At 34.6% G+C, this 23,131-nt stretch overlaps 1 protein-coding gene across 1 annotated transcript in view; it reads left to right on the forward strand.

Annotated features, from left to right (window-relative positions):
* LOC145770886 (uncharacterized) overlaps window positions 1–23,131 on the forward strand; it is a 50,162-nt gene that overhangs the window by 206 nt on the left and 26,825 nt on the right. Inside the window, exons 2-14 of the mRNA XM_082582629.1 lie at window positions 418–543; window positions 4,220–4,345; window positions 5,083–5,208; window positions 6,455–6,580; window positions 10,774–10,899; window positions 11,596–11,721; window positions 14,372–14,497; window positions 15,941–16,129; window positions 16,894–17,097; window positions 17,750–18,000; window positions 20,160–20,336; window positions 22,139–22,364; window positions 23,011–23,107. Of these exons, the coding sequence (XP_082438755.1) occupies window positions 418–543; window positions 4,220–4,345; window positions 5,083–5,208; window positions 6,455–6,580; window positions 10,774–10,899; window positions 11,596–11,721; window positions 14,372–14,497; window positions 15,941–16,129; window positions 16,894–17,097; window positions 17,750–18,000; window positions 20,160–20,336; window positions 22,139–22,364; window positions 23,011–23,107 (2,026 nt within the window). The remainder of the gene's footprint in view (window positions 1–417; window positions 544–4,219; window positions 4,346–5,082; window positions 5,209–6,454; window positions 6,581–10,773; window positions 10,900–11,595; window positions 11,722–14,371; window positions 14,498–15,940; window positions 16,130–16,893; window positions 17,098–17,749; window positions 18,001–20,159; window positions 20,337–22,138; window positions 22,365–23,010; window positions 23,108–23,131) is intronic.

A 23,131-nucleotide genomic window follows, 5' to 3' on the forward strand; every position in this document is an offset into this window, starting at 1 on the left:
ATTTCACAATTAACGAACCAACGATGCAAAACAATCGCCAAACTGAGAATGCAATAAATTTGTGATTAACATCAAACGACCAAGCGATATCTGATGCAAGCTGGTGACTTTTAATAGTTTAAAGATTCGTTTGGATAATTGCATTGATGCTGTAAAAAAAAGGAAAGAAACTCATTTATTTGTTGCCCCCGTGGCGTTGATTCAGCACCACTCACTTTAAATTTGCTGGCACTCCTTATCCACTGACTCTATTATAAATTCAGCATCTTTCCATTTTTCCTAAATATTATCGAATTTTGATAACGATAAAAAGTACACAGTAAAAACAAGATTAAAGAAACAATAGTCTCGTTAATATCAATTTAACATTTATTTTACTTAAGACAAAACAAATTCAATTACAATCGTCATTTTCAGGTGATGTTGAACCGTGTTTATCCGATCCATGTCAATATGGTGGAACTTGTACGGCGTTGGAAGATTGTGTCGACAACTATACATGTGATTGTCCGGATGGTTACAGTGGAAAAGATTGTAAAACATGTAAGTCAGTGGATTCCACCGGTTGGCACGAACCATTTCAAAAGAATACTGAAGTTTGCCGAATCGGTTCCTTGCCTACATTCTCGAGTGGGCCTAAGATAATCAACGTAGGCAGGATTGCCAGATGTCATTAATTTAAGCAAAAAAGGCTTTTATGAATACAGCAAGGTTAAAAATATTTTACAAATACTAGTAGACGAACCAATTGCTAACTAGATTGAATCCCACCACGGATGTAAGTAATAGCAATCATGTTTTTTGCGCCCATTGCAACGTCATAAAGTACACTGCAATATAACCGTCAACAAGAAGCAACGAAGTAACATACTAGTCTTTGAGTCATCTGCTCCCTTTATTTTGGCTTGTTATTAAGTGTCTTCGAAAAGATACAGCCGTGTGTTCAGGAGCGGTGTCGAACCCACGTCCTTTCTAACGTCGCGCAAACGTTCTCACCACTCGGCCACGTAACTGACAAGTGATAAACTAAACAGCACTGATCTGCATGAAAACATTCTCATCTTTGTCAGCAAGGTTTATTGGCTCATTGTATGTACGTTGATTTAAAAAAATTATACTTTTTCACATCCCATAGAATAACAGATAGAAAAAAGATAGCCTATTTCTCATTTTGTATCATTAGAAGGGCCGCAAAAGTCAATAAAGTTAAAAATTTTGATGGACCTCGTCTATCCACGAGGTCTAAGTGCTGATAAAGTTGTTTTCAGCACTTAGGGGACTGTTTCTAAGAAGTTTATAGGTCAAAATAAATTAAATTGACAATAAAGTCAAAAAAAATTGAAATTATGGCTTTTGACAAATTTTTTTGTTTTTCTTGAGAGTAATTTTGTCAAAATCCTCGTGGAAGCATTGTACATCAGGAACTGCGACGCATTTAAACCATATTAACCCATAAAAGCAAGAAATATGTCATAATGCCCACGGATCAGCAGTAACTCTTATCGCAAATTGTCCATTTTTATTCATTGTTACGTATTTAAAAATTTTTTATACAACACTCCCTCTTCACAAACGTGGTCTTTTCGAAGATCAATAATTTGGATTTTAGAAATAGCCTACTGACATTCTGTAGCACAAAAATGCCAGAGCAAGCTAAGTCATCTTCACCAAAAGTTAGATAGATTTGTAAAGATTTTCCTATCGCCAAAAAACACGACGCACTTTTTATAATCCATAAAACACCTTGACTTTTCAACAAAATATTACGTTTGGGTCTGACATCGACAAAATATTATTGTTAGGTAACTCGTATCAATGAAAGGAAGAAGTGTGCCCTCTACAAATAACCAATTTCGTTAGGTTAAAAGAAATTCAAAATTTGATAAAAAAAAATTAAGTCAAAAAAAAAATTTTTAGGTCAAAATAAAAAGGCCCTAATCATTAGCCTACATATTCTTTGTTGAAACACTGTACCTAATGTGTTACTTTCATTTTAGTAACAGTCATCTAGCACAGTGGTTTTCAACCATTTTGAATCAAGCCTCACTTTTGTCTTCATACAATTTCAGACTCCACTAGAACCACTATATGTTTTAAAAGCAATTGCTTTGTCAAGTCAGTGCATTTTTACAATGTGATATGATTTGCAAATGCAACTTTTATTGAAATTTATTGTTATGGTACTCAATAATATTGTTAATGAGAGCTTTTCGCTTGATATAGATTACACATAATTTATTTCATTCGAAGTTCCAGTTTAATCAGTTTCAGTCACGTTTGGTGATTTCTGTTTGATTTCTCTCAGAATGCAGCAAATCCGCAAAAACACTAAACCCATGCTCGACTAAGTAAAATGACGGAAGATTTATCTATTTTTGCCTAAGTACTTGAGCGAGAGTATTTTTCATGCAAGGATTCAGGTAGCGTTAGCAGCACGAGGTAAAACATAACTCTCTATTTTTAGGAAAAGCATTGACCTGCAATTAGAAAGTAAGGCACAACAGTAGCAAAGTTTTTTTTTTTCTTTTTAAGAACGTTACCTACTTAGTGTAATAGGTTTGTTACGCAATAAGATGACAAACGTTGTGCGAAAAAAATCAGGAAATATGCTAGTAAACAAGTGATCAAACTTTATATTTCCACCAATTAATTTGACAACGAACAAGTGCATCAACTTTCATTTTGTATTTCCAGTCAATTTGAAATCAAATGCTATGATAGTGAAAATTGCTCAAGTCAAGAAATTGGTTCATTTAGTCTTAAACCTTGATGCCCCACCAAAATTTTGCTACGTTCCACCGGTGGAGCGCACGCCCACGATGAAAAGCACCGTTCTAACAAGACAATAAAACTTATTACCACATCAATTGTTATATACAACTCACATGTATCCATGTCTACTGAAGCAAGATAGAATACTGAATAGTTCGACAAGATAGAATTCAGAATACTGAAGCGTTTGGCTGTTTATCAGAATAATTATCGTTTCTAACACTAGTTGCAACGTTCATCTGATGAAAGTGAAAGCAATAGCAGAAACAAACAAGTTAATTCAATGCTTCATTGACATTTTGCGCACCTTGACAATACGCACCTTTAGAGCGAATAACATAAAAAACAAAATTTATATACAGAACTATGCAAGTATTTTAAAAACTCAATCTAAACGTAAACAAACGCTTAAAGTGACGCAACTCAAAGCATAGTGTTATTTTGTTACAAACTGTTGTTGCAATTGAAAATATCAAAATCCAAAACATGTTATCTTGGATAAAAAATGGTAGTGTCAAAATTTAAATTATGCACAAACTGCTAGTTCAAGTCTTAAAGCGTAGTGTCAAACAGTATTCACTTACTTCACAATGTAGATTTTAACGCCCTGTTTTAACCTGATGCTGCGAGTTCACTGTGGTAATAGCGAATTGCACTAGCTTTCGAATCACTTATCCTTACAGATATATTGTAACTGTAAAGTGCCCATTCAATAATATTACTGTACATTAAATCATAAATGTATGCACATTATAGATAAACAAAATATATTTTGTTTCTCATAAACATTTATTATTAATGATGTCAGTTTTCAAACAAACAACTCTTGGTTTTTCTTTTTCAACATCAATTATTATGTTTTAGTACTGTCAGACCGAATACCATAGAAAATAAATGCATGAATAATGAGCTTCTAAAAGAACTTAATTTTAAACAATTACCATACTTGTAGAAAAATCCAGCCGTTTGCCTAGGCTCTGCAGGTCCTTGTCAACAAGTTTGAAAGTTTTCCCTTGTTGAAATCTTATAGCATTTAATTTAGTATATCAATAAAGTACTGCTTATAGACAATTGTGTTTGAAGTTTTCTTTACAAAATCAGATGTATCGATTTCACTCTTTAAAAAAAATGCCTAAGAAACTTTGTCTTGAAGGCTTCTACTCAATCGGTTATTGAAGGAAATGTTTTAAAAACCTCAATATTACGTTTACTGTTCTTTAATATCAAATTGTTTCTGTCCACTGACAAATAACACAATCTCAATCATTAAAATAATCATTAAATCATAAGCACTGACTTCAGCTACCCACTAGTGCAAAGTGAATAAACAGGTCTTTGTGAATAAACATGTTTATTTTATGTTAACTGAACTGTAATATGAAATTACGATTGTGGACTGTACAGTGACACTATTGCAGTTTGAAGGATATATCCTTAACCATTACAGGTACCAGACGACCATGTGATCCATCACCTTGTCAAAATGGAGGGTTGTGTGATCCTGCTAGTGAATGCTCTAATGACTACAACTGCACGTGTCTCGGTCGTTTCAAGGGAAAGAATTGCAGCGAATGTAAGAAAATCAAAGTAGACCCAGGATATATGGTTGCTGAGCATTCAACGTGTAATTCAAGGCAATGGAATTGTCCAATTTGTGACATGCGACAATCATCATCGAAATCAAAGAATTAAATTGCTTGAATATACATGCGGATGCTACTAAAAGATATAATGAATTTATCGTCAAAGAAGTCGAATAATATAATCTAAGTGTTTAGAAAAGTAAATACGATGTACTCATATCTAAAATCAGCTGTGCTTGTTTCTTTAACTAGAACACTTTCTGGCATTAAATTAATTGAAAATGAGTTTTCAAAAAAGCGTTCGTATACTTTTATGTGCATGAATAGTATAGCCATAGACAATCATCAATAAAACTGTTTAAAATATCGTCAACAACGGAAAACAAATATGAAAATAGGAAATGCAGTAAGTATGCAACTAAATTTAAACAATGAGTATCAGCCAATGTAAAGTAATATACGCCAGTGACCAGTTGTTTTGACTTATAACATCTTAAAAATACAGTTCAACAAATGCATTTCATCGATACAAAAAAGAAACAAATCAAATTATTTCAAAAGATTACTTTTAATTTCAAAAAAACACAAATGCATTCCTACGAGTTTCCAAAACTTTAATTAAGAGCAACTTAATAAAAAGTTGATGGGATATTAATCACAAGTTCAGTTTGTAGGAACTTGATCATACTGCTTGAGAGATAACAGTCTGTGTAAACATGTGTTCCAGGTGTTGCACAACCGTGTTCTCCCGATCCATGTCGACATGGTGGAAGTTGTATGCCGTTTGAAGATTGTGTCAACGACTATACATGTTCTTGTCCGAATCGTTACAGTGGCAAAGATTGTCAAACATGTAAGTGATGAATTAACAACACTGGCTTGCCTGTTTTGTTTGTTTCTTTGCCATCAAAACTTTTACCCTACATAAAAGATTTGTTCTTAACCCATTAAACGTCGCACCTACTCCAAGAAGTTAATTTTTTTTAATTTTCTGATATGTTAGTAGCACCCTTCCAGTTTCGATGTTTAGTAAAAAAAAAATTGAAAATTTTTTGTTTGTTTATACAAGATCTGAGGCGTTGCGGAAACGCAACGTCAGCGGTTAAGCGAGAAAATTTTTTTTAATTGTTTGACTAATCGAGTGAGCCTCCTTTCCCTTTGCGTCTTCTCCGTCTCTCTTTTGACTGTTTTCTTTTTTTTCCTTTGAACATATAATAATCTAAGACCATATTTTAGTCAAGTGCGAAAACATAGTTTTCTATTCACATTTGCAAACAACGAAATCATGTGGCATAAAAACATACGAGTAATAAAAGTACACGAAAAATGCACTGAATAAAACACAATGTCCTTGAACACATCTACTTTGGATTATTGCCTGTTTTTGTGGTACAATTCATTGCAATGATGATGAAGAGGAAGGTCACACATCCCACAAAGAAAACGCGTTTGGCTGTGACACTGTCAGCAACGACGTCTTTTATTGCAGGGAATAGTTTTTAGAATGTGGTGCGATGTAGAATTGCTTGGTCGGCTGTATTCAAAAGCAAAAACACTTGGGCGGCCAGTGGCAGAGATTGCAAAGCGTTTGGAGTTCAAAACATACTTGCATGTGTATTGTCAAGTTACGCTTTTTGTTATTTCTGCAATAATACTAACAAAAATAAACTAAGGTTTGTTGTACTGTTTTTTCACGATGCTCATAGTTTGGTAACATGTGGTTGTGTGGCCTAATCTATCGTAAGTGTGTGAGTGTATCGATTTCATTCTTTAAAAAAAAATGCCCGAGAAACTTTGTCTTGAAGGCTTCTATTCAATCGGTTGTTGAAGGAAATGTTTTAAAAACCTCAATATTACGTTTACTGTTCTTTAATATCAAATTGTTTCTGTCCACTGACAAATAACACAATCTCAATCATTAAAATAATCATTAAATCATAAGCACTGACTTCAGCTACCCATTAGTGCAAAGTGAATAAACAGGTCTTTGTGAATAAACATGTTTATTTTATGTTAACTGAACTGTAATATGAAATTACTATTGTGGACTGTACAGTGACACTGTTGCAGTTTGAAGGATATATTCTTAACCATTACAGGTACCAGACGACCATGTGATCCATCACCTTGTCAAAATGGCGGGTCGTGCGATCCTGCTAGTGAATGCTCCAATGACTACAACTGCACGTGTCTCGGTCGTTTCAAGGGAAAGAATTGCAGCGAATGTAAGAAAATCAAAGTAGGCCTAAGATATGGTTGCTGAGCATTCAACGTGTAATTCAAGGCAATGGAATTGTCCAATTTGTGACATGCGACAATCATCATCGAAATCAAAGAATTAAATTGCTTGAATATACATGCGGATGCTACTAAAAGATATAATGAATTTATCGTCAAAGAAGTCGAATAATATAATCTAAGTGTTTAGAAAAGTAAATACGATGTACTCATATCTAAAATCTCAGCTGTGCTTGTTTCTTTAACTAGAACACTTTCTGGCATAAAATTAATTGAAAATGAGTTTTCAAAAAAGCGTTCGTATACTTTTATGTGCATGAATAGTATAGCCATAGACAATCATCAATAAAACTGTTTAAAACATCGTCAACAATGGAAAACAAATATAAAAGTCATAGACAGACAATCGATAACAACTTAATAACATTGAATTGCATAATTCAAAATTAATACAGAAATGAAATAGATACATAATTTTGAACGTTTTTGAATTAAGATATTTTCCTGAAGAGGGCAGAAAGTTTTGCCGAAAACGTTCGAAATTATGTATCTATTTCATTTCTGTATTAATTTTGAATTATGCAATTCAATGTTATTAAGTTGTTATCGATTGTCTGTCTATGGTTTTTAAAAAGTACCTCTCTACCAAAGCTAAATATAAAAGTAGGAAATGTAGTAAGTATGCGACTAAATTTAAACAATGAGTATCAGCCAATGTAAACTATTATACGCCAGTGACCAGTTGTTTTGACTTATATCATCTTAAAAATACACTTCAACAAATGCATTTCATGCGATACAAAAAAGAAACAAATCAAATTATTTCACAAGATTACTTTTAATTTCAAAACAACACAAATGCATTCCTACGAGTTTCCAAAGCTTTAATTAAGAGCAACTTAATAAAAAGTTGATGGGATATTAATCACAAGTTCAGTTTGTAGGAACTTGATCATACTGCTTGAGAGATAACAGTCTGTGTACACATGTGTTCCAGGTGTTGCACAACCCTGTTCTTCCGGTCCATGTCAACATGGTGGAACTTGTACGCCGTCTGAAAACTGTATCAACGACTATACATGTTCTTGTATGAATAGTTACAGTGGCAAAGATTGTCAAACATGTAAGTGATGAACTAAACAACATTGGCTGCCTGTTTTGTTTGTTTCTTTGCCATCAAAATTTTTGCTCTACGTAAAAGATTTGTTCTTAACCCATTAAACGCCGCACCTATTTCTAGAAGTTCTTTTTTTTAATTTTCTGATATGTTAGTAGCACCCTTCCAGTTTCGATATTTAGTAAAAAAAATTGAAATTTTTTTGTTTTTTTATACAAGATCTGAGGCGTTGCAGGAACGCAACGTCAGCGGTTAAGCGATAATTTTTTTTTAATTGTTTGACTAATCGAGTGTTAAGACTCCTTTCCCTTTGCGTCTTCTCCGTCTCTCTTTTGACTGTTTCCTTTTTTCCTCTGAACATATAAAAATCTAAGACCATGTTTTAGTCAAGTGCCAAAACATAGTTTTCTATTCACAATTGCAAACAACGAAATCATGTGGCATAAAAGCATACGAGTAATAAAAGTACACAAAAATGCATTTAATATAACACAATGTCCTTGAACACATCTACTTTGGATTATTGCCTGTTTTTGTGGTGCAATTCATTGCAATGATGATGAAAAGAAACGTCTCACATCCCACAAAGAAAACGCGTTTGGCTGTGACACTGTCTGCAACGACGTCTTTTATTGCAGGGAATAGTTTTTAGAAAGTGGTGCGATATAGAATTACTTGGTCGACTATATTCAAGAGCAAAAACACTTGGGCATCCAGTGGCAGAGATTGCAAAGCGTTTGGAGTTCAAAAGTTTCACAGTCACTTGTCGTCGAAACTCTAGTAGCGAGACTTTCTTGTGATGTTGAACATCAAGCCATAATTTCCACGCATTTACCATACAGACATCAACATAGTTAGAAAATATTGGCCACCACCACTTTTTACCTCTAATGCGAATGCAATAGTTTGATACCATGTTGTCAGCCAGATCGATACCTCCCATGTACTTATTAGATTGTGAAAGCATGTTAGGTTGGCTAACTTGAATCTTCTTCTTTTCTGCTGCAGCGAGACACACTGCTGACTGGGTCAACTGCTAGCAAATTCGATCCCACTGTCACGGCTTTATTATCGTTCTACCTAGTAATGCAAACTTGATTGTTCTCTTCGAAACATGACTCGTAGGCTACCATCTTCTTTCTTTTTTACCAACAACTTTTTTATCTGCCAGAGGACAATGCCCAGTGCGATTTTCTCGCATTGTACCACAAGTGTAGTATCCAACGTCGTTTAGGTAAGATAATAGATCAAAGGAAGTAAAAAAGTTGTCAAAGTAAACAGCGTGGTATTCTTTACTCAAAATTTGCAGCAGGTCAACAACAACGTTTCCACCCAGTCCAAGAGAGCTCTCAAAAGTTTTCTCTTTGTTTTATTTCCCAGCATATAGATCAAAAGCATACACATACCCATCGGACGATGCAAGCGTCCATGCTTTATATCCGAACCTTATATGCTTCCCTCGCATGAACATTCTTGTTGAGTCACGTCCTCGATACGGAATCATCTGCTCATCAATAGACAAGTTTGTTTTATGAACTCCGAACTGTTGAAACTTTTTGTTCATGAGTTCCATATATGGCCTAACTTTGAATAACTTGTCATCTTTGTGGATGGTACAGTTATCATTCAGATGTACATTCATTTTTATATCTCTGAATCTTTGTCTGCTCTTGACGCACTATAGCAGTGTTGCAGTCAGGATCAAGGGACCAATACATTTCTTCTCGTGGAAGTGCCAGTAAACAATAGGAAGCCTATGAATGACTTCATTTCTGAAATCGAACACGTAAATATGTGGCTATTGTTTTGTCTGGCGTATAGAACGTTTTGATCAATGAGTAAATTTAGCATTTCTTCATCGAAAAATAATTCGAATACCTCCGTTGGTGACTTTCCCAGTAATTTCCTTTCCAAATCTTCCACCTTGTCAGCTTCTTTGCTTACAGGAGAAGATAGGAAGAAAGATAGACCTCGGGCTTCTGGAGGAATAACTTCATTGTCACATTTTAGGGCCTCTTTAAACAGATTTCTATGACGGAAAAGCAATTTTTTGTGATTATCCAAAGAGCTGGGGGACTTCGCCCCCAGACGCCCCAACACTTTGCCGTCTTCTCTGATGTGCGATCCACACAGCTACACTACAAAGAAACACAATACACTTTTTTCTTTTTTATTTCTTTGTTTGTGTCAGACAAAAATCCAAGTCGTATTACATACTACCTGAAAAGTGTTTCGGTGGTCGTACTGGTTGTTTAATTTTCGTGGCTGTATGTGAAATATTCACCGGACCGCAAAAGTATTCAACTTGTCAAACTGGACCTTTGCTAACATTAGTTGAGTAGCCCTGCTGTAGGGTGTAATAAAAATATTTTTGTATGTTAGTTTGATTTTAGTTAAGTACATATCTGCACAGAGCCATTGAGAGGATACTTTGTGCCGCTGCCAATGAGGTCCTCAGGCCCATAAATCAAGACACTTCTACAAAAAATAGATTATATTCAAACTTACAAGATTTTTTCAAGTTTCCGGCCTCTTAGAATAATTATGGGCCCTTAAAATCATCCCGGGATCGGTTGGACTCCTGGGCCCCTCTGTCAATGCTTTCTGGGCCCCTCTGGGCCCCTCTGTCAATGCAATACTAACAAAAATAAAATAAGGTTTGTTGTACTGTTTTTGCACAATGCTCATAGTTTGGTATCATGTGGTTGTGTGGCCTAATCTATCGTAAGTGTGTGATTGACAAGCGTTGTTACCTCAGTTGATATAAAAACGTATTCCTGATCTTATTTTTCCAGTGTCGACGATGTACAGTAATGTATTTGAAGGTCAAATTATAACAACGTTACAGAAAAGTTGCAGTTCGGTCCAAAAATTTTTTTTTTTGCCGTGGATCTTGTTCATATTGAGATATGAAGACGTGGTCTAATACCCTTTGATTAATAAAAAAATAACTGTAAAGAAACAATAGTCTTGTTGATATTACTTTTACGTTTTTTTAGTTAATCCTGGAAGCATTCTATTACACTTTCAAAATCACAAGTTTTGTCATATTGTCATTTCCAGGCAATGTAAATCCGTGTTCATCCGATCCATGTCTAAATGGTGGAACTTGTACGGCGTTGAAAGATTGTGTCGACGACTATACATGTGATTGTCCGGATGGTTACAGTGGAAACAATTGTCAAACATGTAAGAGATAAATAAAACAGAGCTTATCTGTATAAAAACATTGTCATCTTCTCCTTTTATTGCCTTGTATTAGTGAGTCGATTTGAAACATCTCATTCTTGCTACATTCTTGAGAATATCAGACTTAAAAACGGAATTTCGTTCTTTGTATCATTACACATGGTCTGTTGAAGTACCTTACCCAGTACATCATTTATGTCTGATTAACAAATATCTTGAAATAGTCAGTAAAATTCACCGCGACGAATTGTTATTACAAAATCGCATTTCCTTGTATGTACTGTATGTCTACTGAAGCCGGCATTTTACCACATTTGTACAGAAAGTGCTGCAAGGTCACATTAAAAAAAATTCAATTCAGCTGCAAAAAAGAACTTGATCAAAATGAATGTATTGGTGACCACTTTTGAACGATTGGAAGCTTTTGTCAACTGTAAATTTTGAGCAATGTTAACAAATGAAAGAGACGAAGAAATGAACTAGTTCTTTAAAGCCAGATGTAAGCTATCGATGGCACCATTGAAAGGAACACTAATATCTCCAAGTATTTTGTCTTGCAGTCTGGTAATCAATCGTTTATGCATGAAATGTTTGAAAAAATTTATTGTTTTGTTCATTGTGCTCTAACATCAAATCGTCACTAACTCAGTCACTGATATTATTACAGTTTAAATGACACATTCTTAATTATTACAGGTATCAGACAACCATGTGATCCATCACCTTGTCAAAACGGAGGATCATGTAATCCTGCCAATGAATGCTCCAATGACTACAACTGCACGTGTCTCAGTCTTTTTAAAGGAAAGAATTGCAGCGAATGTAAGAAAAATTAAAAAAGCATAAAAATATCATCATTGAGCAATCAACGTATGATTGACTTCAATATAATTGGATTGCATAGTATCATTCGAACGAAACCATTGAATTAAATTAATTCACTATAAAAAAAAAATCATAGACAAGCAATGCTTAGCAGCACCACAACATTTAGCATAAAAGCAAAACAAAATAAATCAAAATAGCGAACGTTTTTAACTATTCATATCGTTCTTTTCAAGGCTATAAAAGAAAAAACAATTTTACATGTATGAGAAATATTAGAGAAAAATACAATAAAACAGCAATAAAATTATGGTCTTCTCTATACATTGAGAAACTGCGTAGATATTGGTAGTTGTATTTTCCTCAAGTACTGTATTTCTCATTCATGTAAAATTGTTTTTTCTTTTACAGGCTTGAAAATGGCTATATGAATAGTCAAAAACTTTTCAAAAAAAAGTGATCTCTCCACACAAATTGTATTAATTTATTATGTATAGTTGTAATGTTAAATATTGTGATGTTGCTAAGCATTATTTGTCTATGATTAAAAAAACAACCTCTCTACACAAATTTAATATAAAAATCTGCAAAAATTAATAAATAAAATTGCAGCATAATCGAAACGAAACCATGGTCGTGTCAATTTTAAAATGTTAAATATGTTAATTCGTTGTAAAAGTTTAATAAATAATTATAAATTGAAGTAGTCAACAGCATCATCCAAACAAAACCAATGTTGTTTAAATTTAAACCGTTGCGAAGTTTAAGAAAAACGTATAGAACTTTAAACGTAAACTTGCAATGGCAAAATTGTTAAGAGCCGCGGTTATATCATATTTATAGACCTTGATGATGTAAAAAGTAATAATGCTTGTTGGTAGTTGTTATTGGTGGTGCGATCAACTGCTAATCCCACCATAAGCACAGCATTACTACTGTATAACTTATCGGTTTTTACTCAATCCAGGTACTTTTTGTTGAGTCAGTGCACGACATCAGCTAGTGAAGTTAACCAACTTTTACTACAATTCGACGTGTCCCGAAACTTGAAAAGCAAGCTTTAAAAACTCGGAATGATCCTCTACTTTAGTATTTTGTACTTTACCGCTTTTGAAAAAAAGCACATTTGACAAAAAATAATTGTTACACAGTACAATTCGATGAGAAACTTTTTGACACATTTTGCAAGCGCCATTCATGTTAATGGAAAAGGTACATTCTTAACATCTTCAACTATACATTTTCCAGAATATGAACGTATAACTACTCCAAATACAATAATAATGTCTTTGTGCACAAATCAACGTTGAAACTATGGAAGTCATGTTATTCATGACATGTGTTTCTCAGAAATACCTGATGAAACTAAACAATATTCCTTGATAAACAATATTCCTTGATAAACAATATTCCTTATCGAGCTTAAAGGTGCACTGCAACGAAAATACATGGCTTTTGTATTTGTAGATCTTTCTGAAATAAAACGTTTTTCAACAATTTTTTTATTTTTTGTGTTACCATTAATTAAAAAACCTAAAAAAACCTTTTTTGAATTGAATGATTCTGATTGGTCAAAATTTTTGATGACGTCATTGGCTGGCAAAGCCGCATCCAAGGTCTATTGTTTTGCGTGCAAACACAAGGAACAAATCGCGTAGGCTACCGAAACAGCGAACAATTTTGTGCTAAGGGGGTTTTTACACCCTTAAAATGGTGGCTTCCTGTATGGCTCCCGGTTGTACTAACCGGGGAATCGTCAAAGGGGTATCCTTTCATCGTTTACCTCGAATAATGACAACAAGCTGAAGAAATGGATCTCAGCGATGAAACTCAAACACCCACCTGTAAACAAGCACTGCCGTTTGTGCAGCAATCATTTTCTGGCCAGCGATTACCAACGTGATCTACAGGCAGAGCTACGAGGCACTAAGTCCAGACACCTGCTCATCCCTGAAGCTGTTTCTTCTGTCTTTGATTTTTCAAGATATGTAAAAGCCACTGTCAATACAGTACCCACAAAACTCGATCGACCTAGGTACAAGTCTGTGAGTAGGCCTCCAATCGAGCGTTTGGATCGAATAGCAAAGCAAGAAAACAACAAGACTTTGAAACAGATCAGTAGAAAAGTAAAACATTGGCAGGGTAGGCAACTCTGAATACATAGGCTACTTTTAGTTGATATAAACCACTTGGTTCAAGCAAATTATTTTCCTGCATTTTTTTCAATGCAAATTTTCCATCCGACTGCTGTCCGAACTGGTGTTGTCAGAGCACGAATCAGAGTGATGTTCTTCGCTGTCAAGTCGCCGTCTTTTTGGTTCAAAGAGAAATCCTTGTCTTGTTTCAGACATCTTGTTTATGCTCAATATACAATGACCTACGCGACGTTTCTAAGGCAAATGCATGAAGCTGTTTACTTAGTTGCCCGCCGATGACGTCACAAGACACATAGCGCCATCAGGTGGCCGATTTTCATTTGGTTATATCTCCCAAACAAAAAGGCATATCAAAAAAAAATTTCGAAAAGTATAATACTTAAACACTAATTAATCACCAAAAAAATTTTAATTTTTCATTTCAGGTCCCCTTTAATAATGCAGTAAAAGTAAAAATCACATGTTTTTGTACTGTATAAAATACCTTTCAGGTGTTGCACAGCCGTGCTCATCCAATCCATGTCAAAACGGTGGAACTTGTACGCCACTTGAAAATTGTATCGACGACTACAATTGTAAATGTAAGGGTGAATACAGAGGAAAAGATTGTGCAAGATGTAAGTGATAAACTAAAATACATTTTTCTGAATAAAAATATTGTTCTTCAGTCGTTGGAATTTTATTTTGTTTTTTTCTGAGAAACGCTCGTTTACAATCAAAACAAAACAAAAAATTAAGTTGATTCATGTATTCATCTATATAAGCATAATATCGTGGAGGGATAATTGCTCCTGTTGCCTAAAGCGACACAAATTTTGGCAAAACCTAAAAGAATACGAACAAAAGTTGTAAATAAAAAGCCATCCAATTGCATCAATTAGAAAAACTACGAGTTGCCCAAAAATACGCTGTATGATTTTCGTCTGACACACTTAGATATATTGATGTGTTGATTGTTTTGAATGATGACAGAAATAACAAAATCTGAGCAATCTTATTTATTCACAACTGTATCATTTTAAGCTAAAAAGGATAAAATTACCATTTGTAACATAAATCAATTAAAAGTTAATAAAGTGCAAAGTTAATAAAAGCGTTTATTTTGTTTATACCCAACGTTAAGCTAATTCGGAAAGCGTCTTTCTGCTATATTGTTGCCAATGTATAAAAATTTATGCAAATGAATTCTGTAAGTTGAATAAGTAGGCAACCATTTTACCAACACGTTTTTCACGTTGTTGACTTCTGATGTTTGTCGTTCATCTTATGCAGGCGAATAAGAATAAATGTTTAAACATTTATTATTTTGTTTTTTACAGTCCCACCGCGTATTGCAGTCCCACCTAAATTTTCACCATCAACCAACACTTTCAGCAACAACTTCACATTAAAATGTGTGATAGAAGGGAATCCAATACCAACAGTGGATTGGAAAATCACTTATGATGAAAAACCAAAATATAATTTTGAAATCATATTGATTTCGAATGAATCATTATTCAACATTGAAACTTCAGTAACTGGATTTAAAGTTAAATCTAAACTGACAATGTCTGCTGGTGGATTGTGTTTGGGAAGGAGTGAGGTGTCATGTTGGGCAAAGAACCGTTTATCGAGTGCATCGAAGATTCATTCTTTTAGTCTAAATAATCGTAAGTTGTGATACATAATTACGATACTAATCAGATCAAATTTGCTTCCTCAATGCTTAATAAATGTTATTCTGTCTTATTCTAAAATCTCACTTATGTTTCTTTTAATGGTTGACTATCATTCTTGGATACGTTCCTTTAAGGAATGTCATTGCACCCCACGTCACATGAGAAATGAGTTGGCAAAACATTTGCCGCATATTGTTGTACCATATCTTTGAGAAAGATGTTTTATAATAACTCAAAACATCTAAACAAGGTTGTTAATAAAATAGTGTGATAAATGTGGAAAATTTTAAAGTTCTATTGAGACGGAAAAGCAACTTTTGATTATAGCTTTGTAGCTCTTTTCAAATATTTAGTGCACAGCAAAAATAAGAAGTGCAAAATATTGTGCGTTTGTTTCAGATACTTATAAACCATTCAAAGAAAGCTACTTTGTATTTTCATCCAATGAGATGCTTTCTGCTGACAGTGCTAATGAAGCCTGTACGAGCTGGAATTCAACTCTTGCTCACATTCCTGATAAAGCAACACAAAGATTCTTGGAAAGGAAACTCGCGAAAATGAAAAATCGACCAAAGAAGTCATCAAAAAGTGAATACTTGAGATATTTAAACTTTGTTTTCCCATTTTTTAATAAAAGCTTATTAATATTTGGTAGATTTCTACATCTAATAATCTTGAATCGTCAAAGTATTCAGTCTCTTAACCCTGCTGCGTTTCAGCAGTTAGTGTATTTGCAACGTAATGGATAAAACGATTTAATTAGGTTTGCAGAGTAAAAAGTACAGGCAACTTTGAAATGCACATCCTCAAAACATTAGATGGCATTCCAAGGCACGTATTGCACTATAAGAAGTACTTTCTATAAAACTTATCTGTCATTTAACCATTCGAACTTTTTTATTGCCCTCGTTCGTGTTTGTACAATTCATAATTTATTTTAGCATAAGTCTATCTCCATTTCTAAAGTAAATATTAGAATACAGTTATACGGAATACAGTACAACTGATCTTTGGATGATATGTTAAAAGTTTCATTCACGTGTTACAGTTAATTAACAACCCACATGTGCCACCTCTTTTAGGATGTTTTTATTTTTAGATATTTATTTTAGTTTGATATTTTTTTATACCTTTATTTTTATATTTTATGATCATATACAGTATAGTGATTGTCTATTTTGTATTTCTTATATTTATTCTATTGATTGAAGTAATAGTTTACCACATCATCATGTTCTTCATATGATGGTTAGTCTTTTTTTAGAATGCTCACTTTCAAATGCTATTTTCATCTTAAAAATTTCAAAACGATGATGGTTTTTATTGGTTTTTTGTATGTTTATATTGAGTAGACACCTGGATTGGATTACGACTAAACAAAGATGGGATCAGACTTTGGCCTGATCAGCAAGTTATAACTTACTCCAACTGGGATGAAGGAGAACCAAATCAAAACTTTTCTTGCACGTTTATTTCTGAAAGCAACAAGTGGAAAACACAAACTTGTTCAGAAACAAGCGATAGTTTCAAAGCTCATTATATTTGTCACAAGCCAGGTAAAGTCATAAAACACAAACTCTCACAAAACTTTAAGGCCTAGACCTAGATAAACTCAATTATAAAATACCACTATACAGACATGTCAAGAATTTTTTTCTAACGGTTTTTAATGGATGTAAAGAAAATAATAAAACGACAACGGGCGCTCATTGCAGCCTCACTTCTTTTAAATTAATTGGAAATTCCATGTTGCTAGCCACACCAATTGAAGACATCATGCTTGAAAATTATTTGAATTATATGATGGTGAACTTTGTGGATATACGCAAAAAAATGTATTCTACTGTAAAGTTTAAAAGAAGGATTAAATAAGATGTAAAATGCTTTGCTTTGTATCACCACCATTATTTTCAGCCGACAACTGCTGAGCGAAGGCCTTCTTGTTTTTCTTGCCAATTCAGTCTATCAGTTTTATGTACCAGTTTGTTGTTGTTTATAGAGTTGCTTTGTATAAGATTACCTTATGTGCAATGACTAGGCTATAAATGGTGTTTATACTATGTAGTCAATATTTGGCAATATGCAGGTTACCAAAGCCAACCTATGAATATGCCATCAAACTGTAATTGTGCAATGGTGTTTATTTTACTCAAAGTTTGCACTTCTTGTCCTTTATTAGTTTATTGATTATTTTGATTTTTCTACCAGGCAGAGAAATTCCTACTTTTATTAACATTGCTTCTCCTCCTTGTCATAACGGTAACAGCAGTGAGCTACATGTTACCTGGCAACCTTCTCCTTACATGACTCAAATAAATCACACTCTCACCCTCATTATGAACGACACAAAGGAAGTGATCCAATTAATCCGTTACAATTTGACTGACAAAGAAAATAGAAACGAAACATACTCACTTTCATTTTATGGATTGAAACCTCAGCAGAAATTCAAAATCAAGGTATTTTATGACAATTAAAGCTGTGACAAATAGCATACAACTTAGAAACTTTGAATAGTGTAAAGGTATAGGATAGGCTAATGCAGTTACATTTTAACAAAAAGAACAACATGTTTAACTACTTTTTTGTTTTCGTTGCATCGTGGAATTTTTTTACGGAATATTCAATCGTCAAATAACTGCAGACAGTGCACACCGTTTCGGCCTTCCGGCCTCCTCAGTGCAGTAGGTACATTGGTATGGCCATGGAGATATGTACCTCCATGTGACATTTTCCCATTTGTGGAACCTAAACTCCAAAAATGGTACTATTACTGTCAACTTTGCCAAAGTGCTCAAACTGAAAGCAGTGAGCTTTGCGCAATGCATAGCAAGGTGCCTCCAGTATAGTGCTCAATCGGAGTAAGCAAAGAGCGTCCATAACTACAGAGAGTGCACACCGTTTCAGCCTTTCGGCCTCCTCAGTGCAGTAGATACACTGGTATGGCCATGGAGATATATACCTCTATGTGACATTTTCCAATATATATTTTTTTTGCTAATTTACAAAGAAAAGAAAAAAACAGCTTGTTTCTGTTGAACTGCTTTTAGTGTTGATTGCTTGATGTTTTTTGTAGGAAACAATAATCAAGCTTTATTTGACTTTTTTGCTAATTTACAACAAACACATGATGTGATATCAAATCATGCTTTGCATTGTCATTTTTAAAACTTGGAAAATATTTAGCTTGTGCAATCTAAAACAGCAATCACTGGACCTTTATTGTAAGTGTTTAAGATTAAATTAAAACACGTGCCACCAATACTGACAACACAAGTATAATACTTCACAATGTAGATACTAACACAGTTTCGAAAGCTAGTGCAAAGCGCCACTATTACAGCGAACTCGCAGCATTAGGCTAAAACAGGTTGTTAGTATATTTACATTCGTGAAGTAAGCAACAACCATGCTGCTAAAAGCGAAACTCGATCTATTGCACAAGCATGATAAACTGACTTCGCTTTATTTTCAATTTCAAAATATTTTATGCTATTTTCATTTTAGTGCATCTTTCATCTTCACTTTATTTGCAAATAAATTTTCTCATCTTCTTCCTTAATGTTGCAGCATTTGATGGTCAAGCTATTTTACACGTTCAAGTTTGTCAGCCTTTTGTCAACTTCAATCAACCCCAATATTTTTGAAGGAGTCAGTTGTTGTCTTTTTCAATAACAAATACAATACCTCATGGCCAAATTTTATTTAAGTCCGACTCGTTAGCTCAGTAGTAAAGTTCTCGACACAAGACAACTCGACACTGGTTCGACTCTTCAGGTGTGCGCTTGAGCAACGCATTTTCAGGACTGCTCTCCATTTAGTGGCACCTAGTGGATGGAATAATTCCCCGGCAACAACATTTCAACAATCGAAAACTTCATTCTGCCAATCTTAGTAACCAGCCCTGCTTCAAGAGTTTCTTCAAGTATGCTAAACCACCAAGAATAACCTATAAAAGACTTTGTCAGTCCGCGGATAAACATTCCAAACCAAATCAACCAAACCAACATGATATGATGGCGGTTTACTTAACCTTTCAGTTACAACACAGCCAAGTATCTTATCGTTCTAGAATTGAACTCTTTATGGAGCAGTACACGCATGAGACAATATTTTTAAACACTGGTTGAAGCGCCAAAGGCACCGTATTTGAGATGTGCACGCCATGCGACTATACGCCTACTAGCCTACAATGTTTCTAGACAAAATAGTGAGCAGCAATTTATCTGCAAGTGTAGTCGATTGATTTTTGTTGATTTTCATATTGAAATAAGTTTTTTTTTTCGTAATGATATGTTGTTAGAATCTAAATTTCAACGAAATTTAATTTCACTTTGAGGAAAGTAAGCCAAGTTCAGCTTAAGGCATATGATGCAATGCATGATACAAATTCGTTGCTTTTATTTTCACTGAATATTGTTTTTTGAGGCCCATTTTTCGTATTGTTTCCCGACCAGTCCTGATTTTCTCTGAGGCCCTGTTAATACCCACTACCTTCACTTCACCACCACTTACAATTAAGTTGTAAATCGCCACTGGTAGCAACGGATTACGTGGGCTATATCCATAATACATAATAAAAAAATCTTGATTATAAATTCGTGTCTTGCTTTTTCAGATTGATGTTGACCTCACGTATTGCTCAAAACCAATATCTACCACGTCCTCGCAAATGTCAGGCTACGTCACACCTGGACCATTGAACAATGCGACGTTGCAACAAACCAGCAACAATACCTGCATAGTGACGTGGACGTGGCCACAAGACAAGGAACATACAATTGAACATTTTGTTGTAAGACTAAAATTTTATACATATACAAAGCACATATAAAAGTCATGTGATAAGAAAATAATAACTTATAAACTCTACTGATAAAGATTAATCAGTGATTACTTTTTTTATGACACTAACATTCTTCTTCTTCATGGTTTGTCACACGGCACCGGAGCAACATGCAAGCTGTTGTTTTATCGTTGAACTCGGCCAAGTCCTGTGCAGAGCACCTTGCTTTTAGGACAGGGCATTCGAGTAGATATTGTATCGTTTGTTCCTGTCCGCATTTGCAACTTCTGCTTCCCATGTAGTACCCTCAGTGCCTCAACAAGGTTGTACACCTGTCAATGCCAGTTCTTAAGGCATTCGGTTGAGGCATTGCCAATACTTCCACGGTTTATGATTTCAGGGAGGATAGCCCTCTACGGGTGAGAGCTCCATATTGGCCAATGTCGGTCATGCTGCCAGTCCCTCTTACCATAATTGAACCCGCACATTGGCGGCCACCTCTTCTTGACCCAGTGAAACAAATGAGGCAATGAAACTTTTTCTTGACATCAATCCCCTGAGTGCTGGAGTTTGAACCATGTTCTCACTAGACCTTTTCTTTCTTCTGTTCACGCTTCTTCTGATGTTGGGGGGAGAAATTCCAGACAGAATGTGCAACGACGTGATGTTGGTTGGTTTGATACAACCTGTTATCAGACTGAAGCTTTGGTTCAATATCGAGTCAATATTATTGGCATGTGCTGAGTGTTGCCACACTAGGCAAGCATATTCTGCAACCGAATAGCATACCTATAATAGACACTAACATTAAGACACAGAGAGTAGCCCTATACCTGGCAAACACAAAGCTAAAATATTTGTTTGTAATAACAAAACTTGGATGGCCAAAGAGTATGGGTAGGTCTCTATATTTCTACTACATAAGAAAAAAAGTTTTTTTTTAATATTTCTTCTTCTAAAAAAAGTGTCCGGAGTCGGAGTCGTTACAAAATGCGACTCTAATTTGATGCAAAACGATGAACAATAAAATTGTTGTTTGCAATCTATTTTCAAAAGATTGTTTCTTGTTCTCTCTCTAATACGCTTTACCAGAAAAGAGAAGTATTTGTTCGTGTTATTTTTGTGAAAGTCGCCGTTTTAACTTTGATCACAACTTTAGTGAAATTAAATTTTAAAAAAGTAAAAAAAGACTAAAATTTAAAAAATCTGGCAACCTTTAAAAATCTGGCAACGCTAAAGCCAGAGTCGCAGTTAGTCTGTTGTTAACCGAAGAAATGAAGTCGGAATCCTAAGTTTATCGCCTGACCACAGCCCTGTACATAACACAGTCACATCAAAAAAATGTGTTGTTTTTGTTGTGTTTGAATTACAGCACAAGGCAAATGGGTGTGATTAATGTTATTTTAAGTAACATGAAAATATTATTATTGATATGGTTGATTTTCGGACAAAAATCATTGGCTTATTACTCTCATATATTTGCACGGAAATGGATGTTGTTGTACTGCTAAAACAAACCAAATTTTTTGTTATGCATGATTATCATGTTAAGTAATAAACAAAATTGTACTTAAATTCAAGAAGATATAGACATTTAAATGTTGACAAAACTTTTAACACTTGATGTTTATTCTGGACTTGAATGTTGACCTTATGGACTGTAATGTAAGTCCATTTTATACTATTAGGCTCAAGTAATTACAAATTAAGATTCAACAATAACCGTTCGGCACATTTCTAGTTAACACATTTATTTTGTTGTATTCGAATATTCTTTACATACAACTTTCGCAAACCTTGTTTGTCAACAGGTCAAAGTTGAAATGTTTCCCAACACTACAAGGAATGACAGTTACAAAGCAATTTCCGAGTTGCTCAGTCGCGAATTCTTTCAACGAAATGTGACGTCACAAAATCGATCTACTTTCTTTTCTGCTTTGCCAAATCGTCGTCACGTGATTGAAGTTTTTGGCCAATCCTGTGCCGGGAATGGAGTAGCAGCAAAAGCAATTGGAGAATGTATTGCACCAGTATCAGGTATCCTGCAAGTAATGTATTTTATTAATTTGTCACTGCTGAATCCAGTTCTTTTGTTTCTGTTTAGCACAATGTTTGTCTGTGTGATTTGATTGTAATAAACAAATTTGTATTTCTCTGTTTGCCATCGTTTGCCAATCATCGATTTTTTTTTAAGAAATATTTTGTACAAGTTTACTTATGAAGGTTTAATCGCACGGTTAACTTTCCGTCGTTTATTGACTTGGCATTGTTCAACCCATTTGGAAAAACTTATATAGGCCTAGTGTATTATAAAAATTAACGCAGGCTGCTGCATAAGTGCTTATCAACTTAATGAACATTTTGTCGGCTGCATAGCCGAGTGTTGAGAACCCTGGAACGGCAATCGAAAGGACGCCGGTTCGACACCGCTTAAGAGCATACGGCAGTGTCTGTGGCAGGACACTTAAAGGCATGCCTGAAGGTGGACACGAAGATTGGCTTCCTTGCCTTCGCTTAATCTAAATCTTCAACGTGCCGTCCACTTAGTCTAAATCTTCAACCACCGGGTGTAAGCCTGGATACGACAAACAAAAAAATCTTAGTGAAAATTGTCATTTACAAGTTTAACCAATAACAACATTACGCGGTTTGGAAACTATTTCAATGATGTATTTTCTTTCAGGACCTTCGAATTTGACTACTCCCTCACAAATTGACCCATCATCTGATAATATAACTCTGATGATACAACCTCCGGATGAAACTAATGGACTAATCAGGTAATTCAAACTATTGATAGCAGA

Source organism: Aplidium turbinatum, chromosome 5 (genome assembly GCF_918807975.1).
Source record: "Aplidium turbinatum chromosome 5, kaAplTurb1.1, whole genome shotgun sequence".
Lineage (NCBI taxonomy): Eukaryota > Metazoa > Chordata > Ascidiacea > Aplousobranchia > Polyclinidae > Aplidium > Aplidium turbinatum.